Here is a 14,672-nt window from a genome sequence, read left to right on the forward strand (position 1 = left end):
AGGTGGGACTTGAACTTGAGCCTCCTGGTCTAAAGGTAGGGATGCTACTACTACACTAGAATCTTTGTGATAATTTTAAAAATTATTGTATTGTTCCAAGCTAGTATCTAATTAGAAATAGTAGAGTGCACAATCTATGAACACCATTACTCTTTCCCTATCCTCATTAACCAAATTGTCAAAGCAAGCTCATGTACATCTTTTCACAGCTCAGTTTTTCTCCTTGAACTTGGTGTCTTATCTGCTTTTAGGAAGGTGAAACATAAATTCCTTTGAGAAAAATAAAAGGATAAAAATATTAACTCTCAGATGTACTCTATACATGTGAGTACATTACTAAAACCACAAAGACTTAAGGTGTGTAATATTTTATTTTACAAAAGGTATATTTGGCACCAAGTCACATTTCTCAACAAACAAAATTCCACAAATTAATATTTACTAGACTGGTTTCAAGAAATCTTCATTGCAATAAGTTGACTGTTCTGAAACAATTTTGTTCATCTGATTTGGCAGATTTCATTGCTTACTTATTTGTAATAAGATCATTTTGTGTTAGTATTGCACTTAAATTTCTACAGTTGCATTTTAAACATCCACTTATAATAAGATACAACTTCAAGATCCGCTTCTTACCTCTCTAGGTTGCGAAACTTTAGATGTGGAGTTACAATTGTACAATACAAAATACATAATTGGTTCCTATTATTTTTCTTTAATGGAAATCTCATTATTTCTGCAACTTTCACATCATCGTGACTGGACCTTTGAATGTAAGCCACAACAATGAATGCATTTTAGTGAATGTAAGCGCAAAGAGTCAGAAAATGCATTCTACAAACAATTCATTTCCATCTGCGTACTGCTTGATTTTCCAAGGTCACTCCTTTGTACAACAGGTAGTAGGTCATTTTGAACCTTTTGTCAATTTAACTTGGCAAGAAATGCATTTCCATGTTTTGATTTCTCCAAATTCCAGTTGCATGGATTCTCTCAACTGATGTCTGATTGGAGATCCCCTTTTACTTCCCGCTCTCTGTTTATTTTACGAAAAAATGATTTTCCATATTCATAGGAACTGATCATTATAGCACAAGCTGGTGCTACCTTCATTAAACGAGGCAATAAACCTGGAGAATAAAGTAGAAACGATTTACATCCAGAAGACAATTATTTACTAAAATACTCATTCTTACACACATACTAAATTAGTACAATTATTACATAAGTAGTCATAGAGCCATACAGGATGGAAACCAATGCTTTGGTCCACCTTGTCTGTGGTAAGTAAAGGACATGTATAAAATTTGGATTGATGGGCTAAACAGAGTGCTTCAAGGTGAAACATCCAACAATGAACAAGAGGTCATAGTTTTAGGCTAGATGATGGCAGATTTAAAACAGATGAATTATTTTTCTCAAAAGGGAAGACAACTATTGTGTGTTGGGCACTAGAACACTGAAGTTAAGGAAGATAGAGACATTTTTAATTAGTAATGGTTTAAAAAGTGTTTTTGAGTGCAACTACGTGCTAGATGGAAGAAACCCTTCTGAGTACGGGGTGTACTGATTGATAGGTTATTGCACAAAATTGTGAACAAACTACAAATGAAATAATTATTGCTTATGATTAAAAAAATACAGAAAATTAGTTACTTCCTGCAAGAGCCAAATGTGGAGTACACAACAGAAACATATCCCAATACTGCAATGACCTAATGGTTACAACGCAAACTCAAATTTATTGATTAAACAACTTTAGTCCATATGCAAGATTCATACACACTTACCAACAAATAAACCTCTAAATCCAGACTCAGTTACAATTCTTTCCATTATTTTCCAGGTGGCAGTTAAGGTTTTTTGTGACTCTGGAAAATAAAGTAATCATCACAGATACATGATTGTATGGCATCAGACAGAGATGATACTTTGAAATTAGGAACATGATATCTATATTAGAGGACAATTGAAACCTATTGTTGGCTTCTTTGGCCACGTATAGAGAGTCTGGTGGTGGAATAACTAGTAAACATATCAGCTTGATTCAGCATATGATTTGGCTAGATGATAGATTTCTAACCTTATTATACAACTTGAGCTTAATATCCAGAATGATAGTGTGGGGCTGAGGGAGATGTTTTATAGTCAGAATTGTAGTTTTTTTTGATAGAATTTTTGCTCCATATTTTATATGGCTAGGAGTTATATAGCATAGAAACAGACCCTTTGGTCCAACCAGTCCTTGCCAAACATAATCCCAAACTAAACTAGTCTCATTTAACTGTTCCTGGCCTATTTCCCTTCAAACCATCTCCTATTAGTGTACCTCTCCAAATGCCTTTTAAAAAGGTTGTAATTGTACTTACATCCACCACTTCCTTGAAGTTCATTCTACACACAAACCACTGTTTAAAGATAAATTGCTTTGTGTACTTTATATCTCTCTTGTCTCACCTTAATATTCCACCCCCCCCCCCCCCCCCCCACCACCACCAAGTTTTGAAATCCCTGATCTTAGGAAAAAGACAACTACCATTTGCTCATTATTTTATAAACTTCTATAAGTTTACTTCACCAGCCTTTTGTTTTCCAGACCCAGCAACATAATGGTAAATTTCTTTTGAACCGGCTCCAGCTTAATCACATCCTTCCTATAATGGAGTGACCAGAACTGAACACAGTATTCCAGAAGAGTCCTCACCAAGGTCCTTTACAACCTCAACAGGACTTCCCAATTCCTCTGCTCAAAGCACTGAGCAACGAAGGCAAATGTGCCAGAACCTTTTTAACCACCCTGTCTGTGATGCAAGCTTCAAAGAAATATGTGCCTGCAGCCCTAGGATTCCCTGTTCTGCAACACCACCCAAGGCCCTACCATTAATTGTATATACCCTACCCCTGTTTGTTATACTAAATGTAATACCTCTTATTTATCCAGATTGAACTCCATCTGCTGTTTTTCAGTCCATTGACCCATTTGATCAAGATCCCTTTGTAATCTTAGAAAACCTTCTTTACTGTCTACTATAACACCAAAATTGGTGGCATCTGCAAACTTACTAACCACACCTTCTATACTCTCATCAAAATCATTTATATAAATGACAAACTAAAGAGGACCAGAATTTCATGGGGTTCTTTTGGAGAAGAATTAGACGGCCTTCTGCTATTCTAACCAACATTCCTGCTAACCTTAAAAACTAAGACTGTGTGGATATTTGTTTCATTGTTGTTTGTGGGAAAATGGCTGCAGTTCTTAGAGGACGTGATTGTGTAGTGATATTGTTACTGGACTAGTAGTGGCAATGTTCTGGCAAGTAGGGTTCAAATTCCAGCACAACCAATGTTTGAATTTAAAATTCCTTTTTAAAAAAAATCGAGTGAAAACTTTAAAAATTACCATGGAACCATAGTTGATTATTGTAAAAAATCCACCTGGTCATGAATGTCTTTTAGTGAAGACAACCCCCACATTACCTCAGACATACTGCAACAGGGTCAACTCAACTACCTTCTTAATGGGTTGCTTGGCCATTTGAGTTGTATCAAAGTCTCAAAAGGAATGAAACTGAACAGACCAACTGGCATTGATTTTGGAAATGATGCCCAAGTATATCTTGTACACAAAAACAGAATAAAATTCAAAAGCTCCAGTCTTCTCTTGAACCAGCAATAAAATGATGCAAGGTGTCATCAATAGTGCTACAAAACACCATCTGCCCAACGATGCAGTGTTTATTCCATCAGAGCCATTTAGAGTGGTACTCCAAACATGGACAAAAGAGCTAAAGCTAGAGGTTAAATGAGAGTGACGGCCCTTGGCATCAAGCCACATTTGATAGACATTGACACTGAGGAACCATAGCAGAAGTAAAGTCAATGGAAATCAGGGGAAACATGCTGTTGCCTGAAGTCATGTCTAGCTCAAACTGAAATGTTGTGGTTGAAAGGTCAGTCTCAGGACTTCCCTGCAGGAGTTCCTCAGTATAGAATCCTAGATCCCATCATCGCAAGCTGCTTCGACAGTGACCTAATCTGTGTCATAAAGGTCAGAAGTGGAAATGCTCACTAATCATTGCGGTGTTCAGCACTATTCGTGACTCCTTAGATACAGAAGCAATCGGTGTCCAAATGCAATAAGGTTGGGAAAATATCCAAGCTTGTGCTAACATAGTGCTAGGCAATGAATCTCCCACAAGTGAGAATCCAGCCATTAGTCCACGACATTGCCCTCACCAAATCCCCACTATCAATAGCCTTGGGTTATCATTGACCAGAAACCAAACTTGATGAACTATCTAAAAACTGATATGGAGGTGCCAATGTTGGACTGGGGAGAACAAAGTTAAAAATCACAGTACCAGCTTGTAGTTCAACACGTTTATTTGGAAGTTCAAGCTTTCGGAGCACTGCTCCCTTCATCAGATAGCTAGAGGGGCAAGATCATAGGGCAGAATTTATAGTAAAAGATCAAAAAGTGTCATACAACTGATGTGATGTATTGAACAAACCAAGATTGCTATTAAGTTTTTAAATCACTTAGAATGGGAATGCAGGTTTCGAATTATTAATTTGTAAATCTCAACTTCTTTCAAGTCACAGTCCTGTGATAATTTAAGGTTTTATCAGTATAAAAAAAGGTGACATCTCAGCTCAGACAATGCATTAAAGGTGAGAGGTTGGAGTCTGTCTGTATTCCAACCTTGAGTCAGAGGGAAAGAATGTGTGTATGTGCGTGCATACTTGACAGTGTGTGTCCATGTGCATGCGAGAGAGAATAAGCATATACTCACATGCACACCCTCTCACAGGCATGTACTCAATCACACTCACGCACACTGTCAAGTGTGCACACGCACACACACGTCTATGGGGTGAATTTGCATTTGCAGATAATTTTTGAACAAAATAGAATGTATATAATCTGTAGGCAGTCAGAGAGTCAGAGATATATAGCCCGGAAACAGATCCTTCGGTCCAACTCATCATGCCGACCAGATATCTTAACCTAATCTTAATCCATTTGCCTGCACTTGGCCCATATTCCTCTAAACCCTTCCTCTTCATATATGCAGCTAGATGCCTTTTAAAATGCTGTAATTGTACAAGCCTCCACCACTTCCTCTGGCAGCTTACTGCATACACGTCCCATCCTCTGCCTGAAAACTTTGCCCCTTAGGTGTCTTTTATATCTTTCCCCTTTCATCCTAAACCTATGCCCTCTAGTTCTGAACTACCCCCACCCCAGGGGACAGACCTTGTCTATTTATCCTATCCATGCCCCTCATGATTTTATAAGCCTCTCTAAAGTCACCTCTCAGCCTCCGATGCTCCAAGGAGAACAGCCCCAGCCTGTTCAGCCTCTCCCTATAGCTCAAATCCTCCAACCCTGGCAACATCCTTGTAAATCTTTTCTGAACCCTTTCAAGCTTCACAACATCCTTCCAATAGGAAAGTGACCAGAATTTTATGCAATATTCCAAAAGTGGCCTAACCAATGTCCTGTACACTGCAACATGACCTCCCAACTCCGATACTCAATGTTCTGACAAATAAAGGAAACATACCAAACACTTTCTTCACAATCCTTGTGACATTTTATAAATTCCCACTTTGGAATTCGAACCAGTCTGACTCAAGGTTGGGACACAGACAGACTCTAATCTCACACTTTTAATGCACTGCTCGAGTGGAGATGTCACTTTTTTTGTAAGTATTTTTACTGAAAAGAAAAACATGAGTTTTCTTTTACAAAATTAAGACAAAAATAGTGTAACCACTTTACAGTATAATAACAGCATCAACATAACATTAAGAAAACTAACTAATTAATCTACTCTACAAACCACCAAATACAAAATAAGATATAAGAAAGAAGACTCTATATATAAAAAATAGACCACAGTATTGTACATTACTAATAACAAAAAAGGTAAATAAATAAATATGCATTCAAAATAAAATTATATCAAGTCATAACAAAACCCGTATTTATATGGGATTCTTCCTCCCAGTGGCCCCCCGAACCAACAAACACCACCCTCATGGCTAAACAAAGGCCTTAGGCAGTATGGGCAATACATCTGCATCGGTGTATTCAAAAAGGGCCGCCATGTATTATAAAATAATTCCTTTTATTGATGCACTATATTCGTAAGGAAGTCCAGGGGAATATATTCCATAACCATCCTATGCAAATTTGAAAGTGCAGAGGGAACTTTCCGATACCCAACGTCCTAAAATGTTTTCCTCGCACAAAAGGAAAAGATAGTAAATAGTTTCTCCCCATATGCATCTAGAGAAGGAAAATTTGGAAAGCCCAAAAGGAGAGACACCGGGTCCAACCCGATCTCCATTCCCAAAATCTTTGCCAAGGCACGCGCTACACTGTCCCAATGTCTACGAATCTGATGGCGTGTCCACAAACAATGAGTGAGAGCACCAACTTCTATTTTACATTTTGGTCACATTAGGGATGCTTCAGCCTTGAACTTTGCAAGCCGCTCTGGTGCCATATGAGCCCTATGAAGTATCTTCAATTGAATAGCCTGAGCTCTATTATAGATAGAGATCTTCCTGGCATTTTCCCAGATATCCTTCCACATCTCTAAGGAGATTTCCATCCCTAATTCTGGAGTCCAGTTTTATATAACCATTCCATGTCCTTCGATACCTTATTATCTAGCGAGTGGTAGAGAGTACTGACCGAGGGTGCACCATCGGCCGAAGAACTCTCCTTTCCATATCTGATTTGTATGGATTAGTCATCAATGTGGTCCTTTTTTTGTATGAAATCTCATACTTGAAAATATCGAAAAAGGTCCTTGCAGCCCGAACTTCTGACGCAACTGTTCAAAAGACATCATGATCTCCCCATCGAACAGATCTCCCAAACAGGAGATGCCTCTGGACTCCTAAGTTTTAAATCCAACATCAGTCAAGTCTGGCTGAAATCCCAATGTTCCCACTATAGGAGTAAAAGGGGAGTATTTTGTAAGTTACTCTCATCTTGTCGTATGACCTGCTGTGCTTTTCCAGCACCACTCTGATTTAAACCCTGGTTTCTAGCATCTGCAGTCCTCACTTTTCCGGTCGTATCATCCTCCAAGCTTTGTTTGTATTTAGCACAATCGGGTTTCTACAATGATCCGTAATAACTCTTACCTTATCCATAAATAATACAGTGATGAGGGGACATTTTGTTTGGGAAGCATCAATAACCAACCAAATTGATTGTGGATCACAAGAGAACCAATCAGCCACATGGGATAACAGAAAACTCAGTCGGTACTTTCTGAAATCCTGAAAATCTAGACCTTGTGGGAGCTGCAACTTATCTAATTTAATAAGAGGCTGTCTATAATTCCAAATAAAGGAGCCAAGCCAACCATAAAGCTTACGCAGCACCTATCTCAGCAATATCAAAGGAAACATTCTCATGGGATATAATAGGTGAGGGAGAATATTCATCTTGACCAAAGCTATTCTTCCTAGCCAGGATATTGGCAGATCTTCCCAGCGTTGGAGGTCCTGCCTTATTTTCTCCAATAAATGCACATAATTAGCTTTACATAGCTGACCAAATACTGGGGTAATAAAGCTACCTAAATAGAGAAACCTCCCAGTTACTACCAAAAGGGGAAGCGGGATCCATCCGCAAGATTAGATATGCTGGTAAGACCTCCTAATGGCATGGCCTCTGATTTCATAAAGTTAATTTTGTAACCTGAGAACATACCAAATAAGTTAATCACTTGAATTAATCAGGGCACAGATATCGATGGATCATTTAAGAAAAGGACATCGTCCGCATAAAGAGTGATTTTATGCTTCCCTGATCCTACCTCCGGGGCCATTATATCATGGTCAGTTCGGATAACTTCCGCTAGTGGTTCAATCACTAGTGTAAATAGTAGTGGAGAGAGAGGGCATTCTTGACAACCACTTCTATCCAATCTTATGCCGTTGGTAATCACCGCTGCTTTCGGGTCGTGATATAATATTGTGACCCACTTGGTAAAGACCTCTCCAATGCCAAACTGTTCCATTGTATAAAAAAAGATATGGCCATTTAACCTGATCGAATGCCTCCTCTGATGACTAATCCTGATATTGCTCTCTGCTGGCAGACTTGTACCATGTTTAACACTCTTCGGATATTATTAGTAGATCTGCGACCCTTAATAAACCCAGTCTGATCCTCTTATAATAAATGGTAAGACTCTCCCCAGTCTTAATGCCAACATTTTTGAGAGAATTTTAAAGTCCACATTCAGTAAGGAGATAAGGAGATGGGTCTGTACGAAGTAGAGTCATCTGGGGCTTTTCCTTTCTTAAGAGAGAGAGATATTTGTTTCTCTCAGGGAGGGTGGGAGACTAACCTGACTATGTGAATAATTTTATTTATAGAACTCGGCCTGAAATCAGTCTGGTCTGGGCGCTTTACCGCTCTGGAGCGACCTCACCACTTCGTGAAGTTCCTGGATTGTCCAGGGTGGGGTGGGGGCCTTCAAAAGCGACACCTGCACTGAGGTTAAGCCCGAGATGACCAGATTTTTAAAACAAGACTCTATCTTCCTCACTCTATCCTCACAGCTCTCCGACTTATACTCCGAAGTAGAACTTTCTAAAAGCTGCATTGATCTTTTTAGGATCACAGGTCAGGGTACCAGCACCTTCTTTAATAGACTTAACGGATGGGGGAGCCTTTTTCTTTCTGGCAAGGTATGCTAGATACTTGCCTGGCTTATTGCCATGTTCAAATAATCTCTGCTTCGCAAATAGTATCTCCCTCTTTACTATTTGAGTAAGTGTGGTATTCAAAGTAGCCCGGAGGGCTGTAATCTGCTGTAATTTAGTAATGGCCGATCAACATATGCTGTCTCAGCTGCCTTCAGGCGAGCCTCGAGCAGACGCTGTTGTTCTCCCTTTCGCCTTTTCCGGATTGCAGAATCTGAGATAACTAAGCCATGCACATATGCCTTAGCAGTCTCCCACAGCACCGATGGGTTACTGGCCATACCTCAGTTGATGCCCCAGAAAGTTTTAAACTCCTGTGAGAAATATGCTATGAACGGACGATCCTTCAATAGGAAAGGGTCCATACGCCAATGTCGTGAACCCATCTTGTCATCACTAGTCTTGGCCTCCATATACACTGCTGCGTGGTTGGAAATAGTTATATTCCCCATTTTACAAGACAATATCGAATTCAGAAAGGCTGAGGGGACAAAAGTCAATGATTCTGGTATGGTGCTTGTGTGGGTTAGAAAAAGTAAAATCTCTAACCTCAGGGTAAAGATATCTCCACACATCTACCAGCCCCAACTCCCTATTCAGATCAGCCAACTGCCTTGATTTCAGAGATATACCCGCACAGCTCCTAGGTATCCTGTCCACCTCAGGGTCATTAATATAATTATAGGGGAGATTTTAATTGTGTGACGCACCCTGAGAGCCATCAACGTGGAGAGCGCATCTGTTACAAATTTAAAAGGATGTGCCGAGGGGGCAATATACATTCACAATCCCGTACTCCTCTCCTTACATTAGGGCTTTAAGTAATATATACTGTCCGAATTCATCTTTTATCTGGCTTAGCATTTGGAAGGGAAGATTCTTCTAGATAAGAATGGCCACTCCCCTACTTTTTGAGCTAAAAGGTGAAAAGAACATCTGACCAAATCCTCCCTGCCGCAGCTTCAGATGCCCCTCATCAAGTAGATGTGCCTCCTGTAAAAGGGCTACATCAACCCTCTGCGTTTTAAGACTTGATAGTTTTGTTTTCCTTTTAATTGGCTAGTGGCTCCCTTTGACATTCCAGGGGCATCATTTAAATAAATGACTAGCCATGATCGCTCATGGAAGTCCAAGACTCCTAGGAGGAAAAACCCCACTCAAAAATCATTGAGTAAAGACTATAAACAATTCACATAAATTTAAAAATACAACCTTTAAAACAACTAAATAAAGACTCGTAGTAAAAACATAAGACATAAGGCACTCCTTCCTTCCTGTAACACTTCCCAGCTAGAGCCTTGCCCTCAGCCCAGACATTACAAAGTAAGATAAAGAAATGCCAATGTCTTAATACAAAAATTAGATATGGGCAACCTCTGCAGGTAAGACCCCTGTGGCGTGCGGGGGGGGGGGGCGGGGGAATAAGAGCCTGCCTGTTGCAAACTCCATGATCCTTTACCTTTAGTCATTTTAAAATGTATAAAACTGCTAAAGCTTGATGCAGAATGACTGCAGCTGCTGGGGAAAAAGCTATTTTTAATGGTTTAAAAAGTGAGGGGAGGGTAAGTACCCCACTTTGCCTGGGTCCTGTGCAGAGCTCAGCTCAGCAGACTCAGACCCATGGGATCGCTGCCACCCAGAATCCACCCCCCCCTCCCCAAGATGTCACTTTTAAAAAAAACTGATAAAAAGTTAAATTATCAAAGGACTATGACTTGAAAGAAGTTCTGGGATTTACATATTAAATCAATCAAAACTTGCATTCTCATTCTATATGATTAAAGACTTAACAGCAATCCAGGTTTGTTCAATACATCGCATCAGTTGTATTACACTTTGATCTTTTACTATAAATTCTGTGTCCTATGACCCTGCCACACCTGACAAAGGAGCAGTGCTCCAAAAGCTTATACTTTCAAATAAACCTGATGGATTATAACCTGGTGTTGTATGATTTTTAACTTCATCTAAATACTGTAGCTACAATATCAGGTTGGAGGTTAAGAATAATTCACCTCCTGACTCACCAAAGCCTGTCCACCATCTACAAGGCACAAGTCAGGAGTGGGAAATGTGTTGCTGGAAAAGCGCAGCAGGTCAGGCAGCATCCAGGGAACAGGAGAATCGATGTTTCGGGCATAAGCCCTTCTTCAGGAAGTCAGGAGTGTAATGGAATACTTCCCCACTTGCTTGAATGAGTGCAGCTCTGACAACGCAGAAAAACTTGACACCAACCAGGACAATGCAACTCATTTAACTGACACCACATCAACAAACATTCATCTGTAATATCTTAGCGGCAGTAGTGTGCACCATTTAAGAGAGACCTACTGCTGATATTTACCAAGGATCCTTGGACAGCACCTTCCAAACAAGCAATCATTGCCATCTAGAAGAGCAAAAGCAGCAGATGTGTGAGAACATCACCTGAAAGTTTTCCTTTAAGCCACTCACCACGCTGACTTGGAAGTATATTGCCATTCCTTTGCTACCACTGGGTGAAACTCCTGGCACTCCATACTAAACAGCAATGCAGTTGCACCTACACAAAATGTACAGTCGTAGTTCAAGGCAATGGCTCACTGCTACCTTTTTTAGGAAGACCAGGAATAGGCAATAAACTGCTGGCCCAGCTAGCAAATCTCAAGTCCTCCAAATGAATTTAAAACATAACAGGTCTTTAGTTCCCTAAAGCTATTCTGGTGAATTCTGATGAACGATCAGGGATCTGTAATGTTGACCTGGATTTTTCAATAAGTCAGGGTAACTTGGTAGCTCTTTAAAATGCCAGACGACCCCAATTTCAGGATTTCTAATTTTTGGGAATGCCTTTTCGGGATTGAACGCTGGTTCGGTCGTGAAACTGACCAGGCGTGTCTTGGTCCATCACAAGTTTTAGAGTTGTGCCACTTTTTTCTTAAAAATAGTATGGCTCCCATCGTACCTCAGAGTGGTTGTGGGCCATAGTCTACAAGAAGGAACCTTTTGAAAGTTATGCCTCCGCCGTATCTAATATACCCCCATTACTGCCATTGCTCCTCATGCCAGGCTGTGCCCTGGCACATCCCCATGTCAAGCTGTAGCACATCTATACCCACTCACCACAATATACTTACAGAAAATGTCTCCTATGTGATAAAAGGATATATATAAAAGCTTATTAAAAATGTTAAATCCACTCATCATTTTCTACTTACTACACACCAGTAAAATTGCCGATCATCTGGACTATTAGTTGCAGAAAATAAGTCAAACAAAATTCCTGGGTCAAACATAACTCAAAGTTACATACTCATTGTGTTCAGCTCTCCAAGTTCAATTTGTCTGCGGGTTTTCACCACATCAAATGGTAAAGTCAATACAGCTGCAATCTGAAAGAGATGATCATATTGGCAACATACTACTGCATTCACGCCTATTTTCATACAACTGAACAAGCAAAGTTTTAAATTATTTTGAGAAATTAGATATCAGGTTGTGACTGGTTGTCTTCTTCATAGATAAAAGGGAAGCTGTTGGAAATAAATCTGCTGCAAGGTACATACTCCCATCCCTCTACATATCCCACACTTTAGCCACTATGAAATACTTTGAACAGGCAGAATAATGGCTTTACTGTGGCCTTTCTACCCTACAATAAGGTGGCTTTGTGCACCAAACAAAAGGGCATAGAAATCCAACCAGCCTCTCACTATAATTGTGAAGTATTATTGTCTAACAAGGTGGCAGGGCCACAAAGTGTGGAACGAACACAAAATTTGGATGGGTCATTTGTGCCTGGAGAATGCTCAGTTCCTAGGGTATCATTACATCAAAATGTCCCTCCTACCTATCTCATTGGAGAATGTAATGTAACACATTACACTATCTTATAGAAGGTGCTAATGTAACATGTACTATTAAGAAGCTACGGGTCGGTTAGCCTGACCATGGTAAGATTTGAGAGTCCATTATCAAGGATGAGATTGCAGTGTACTTAAATATGCATGGTAAAAAGAGCCGAGTCAGCAGAGCTTCATCAAGGGGTCGTCATTGATGACAATGAAATTCTTTGAGCCAGTAACAAGCAAGTTAGATAAAGGAGAGCCAGCTCATGTGATCTGTTTGGATTTCCAAAAGGCCTTGGACAAGGTGCTGCACAGGAGATTGCTAAACAAGATAAGAGCCCCTGATGTTAGGGTCAAGAGACTAGTATGGATAGAAGATTGGCTGACTGTCAGAAGGCAGAGAGTGGAATAAAGGGATCATTTTCAGGATGGTAGGCAGTGACAAGTGAAGTTCTGCAGGAGTCCAAGTTGGAACCATAACCATATACATTAATCATCTGGACAAATGAACTGAGGACATTGTTGCTATGTTTGCAGATGACACAAAGATAGCTGAAGGGACAGGTAGTGTTAAGGAAGTGGGTGACTGCAGAAGGACTTGGACAGGTTAGGACAGTGGGCAAAGAAGTGACAGATGTGACACAATATGGGTATTGTGAGATTATGCACTTTAGTAGGAAGAATAGAACCATAGACTATTTTCTAAAAAGGGAAAGGCTTCAAAATCTAAAGCACAAAGGGACCTTAGTCCTAGTTCAGGACTCTCAAGGTTAGTATTTCGGTTTTGCTGGCAGTTAGAAAAGCAAATGCAATATTGGCATTCATTTCAGGGCGGTTAGAATACAAGAGCAGAAATGGACTGCTAAGCTCTGGGTAGACCACATTTGGAATATTCTGAGCAGTATTAGCTCATTGTCTAAGGAAGGATATAGAGGGGGTCCACAGGAAGTTTACAACAATGATCCTGAGAATAGAGGGGACTCTGGGTCTGTGCCTGATGGAATTTAGAAGGATGAGGGTGGGGGGGATCTATTTGAAACTTACAGAACACTGAGATGCCTGGATAGAGTGGACATGGAGAAGTTGTTTCCACTAGTCAGAGAGACCAGGACCAGAGGCCACAGCCTCAGAGTGAACGGACAACCCAGGAATTTCTTAAGCCAGAATTTGTGGAACCCACTGCCACAGAAGGCTGCAGAGGCCAAGTCATTAAGTGTATTTAAGACAGAGATAGACAGGTTCTTGGTGTAAGGGGATCAAGGGTTATGGGAGAAGGAAGGAGAATGGGTTTCAAAAACATAGCCATGATCAAATGGTAGACCAGACTCAATGGACTGAAATGCCTAATTCTCCTCTTACGGTCTTATACATTTCCTCAAGATTGGCAGTAGTAGTACATCCAAGCATAACATAGTCAAGAAAATAAAGAAACAACCAGAATATCCTAAAGCTGGTAACCAGAAGCTTAACTGAAAGTTATTCTAGGACAGGTGACAGTTAGATCTTTAGCCTTAAAACTAGTCCAGGGTCCAAATTACAAAATGTGTCTTTCCTCATATGGTGAATTCCATTTCAGGCATGCTATACTTCAGACATACTCCAAGGAAATTTTACCACACTATGTTTAGCACTGTAGATGTAACAGAATGCAGATTGCATCCAAACTACACAGACAGTTTAAATTTTAAAATCTAATTGCAACCTTTATTCTTTCAACTCATTATTCCAATTATAAATATTCTGATAACTTGCTGATATACTGCAAAAACGATATCACACTTGGATTCGCAGCAGCTTTGTAATGCACTGAGAGATGCAATGTCAGAACTGTTTATATGTGAGCAACTATATTTAACCTCCTCAGCATTGTTTTGAAGATGCAGAAGTTAAAACACAAGCTACATACCCCAACTTAGACCACCACACACTACAGAGTAATCTGACCTTTAAAGGATGAAATTTGGTCAGCAGTTTTAACACTACCTTCTGATATACGATGTTCAGTACCAATTTAAAATAAAAACAAGCTTTTTTTCTAGTTTAGTTAGGGATAGTTAAGTGGCAGCCAAGTACATAGATTTTGAGAAGATTTACTTCAAGGGT

General features: G+C 39.9%; 1 protein-coding gene across 4 annotated transcripts in view; it reads right to left on the reverse strand.

The window, feature by feature from the left end:
• Positions 1-352: 352 nt before the first annotated feature.
• Positions 353-14,672, reverse strand: part of slc25a40 (solute carrier family 25 member 40) — a 69,341-nt gene continuing 55,021 nt past the window's right edge. For 3 of the 4 annotated variants that reach the window (XM_043690344.2, XM_043690345.2, XM_043690343.2), the window contains exons 9-11: positions 12,035-12,113; positions 1,791-1,871; positions 353-1,130 (exon numbers count right to left, since the gene is read on the reverse strand). In XM_043690344.2, the coding sequence (XP_043546279.1) occupies positions 994-1,130; positions 1,791-1,871; positions 12,035-12,113 (297 nt within the window). In that variant the 3' untranslated portion in view covers positions 353-993. The remainder of the gene's footprint in view (positions 1,131-1,790; positions 1,872-12,034; positions 12,114-14,672) is intronic. The other variant, XM_043690346.2, reaches the window with a different exon arrangement.

The sequence above is a fragment of the Chiloscyllium plagiosum genome, unplaced genomic scaffold (genome assembly GCF_037043375.1).
Source record: "Chiloscyllium plagiosum isolate Xiang-an unplaced genomic scaffold, Cpla_swu_hap1 HiC_scaffold_5, whole genome shotgun sequence".
Lineage (NCBI taxonomy): Eukaryota > Metazoa > Chordata > Chondrichthyes > Orectolobiformes > Hemiscylliidae > Chiloscyllium > Chiloscyllium plagiosum.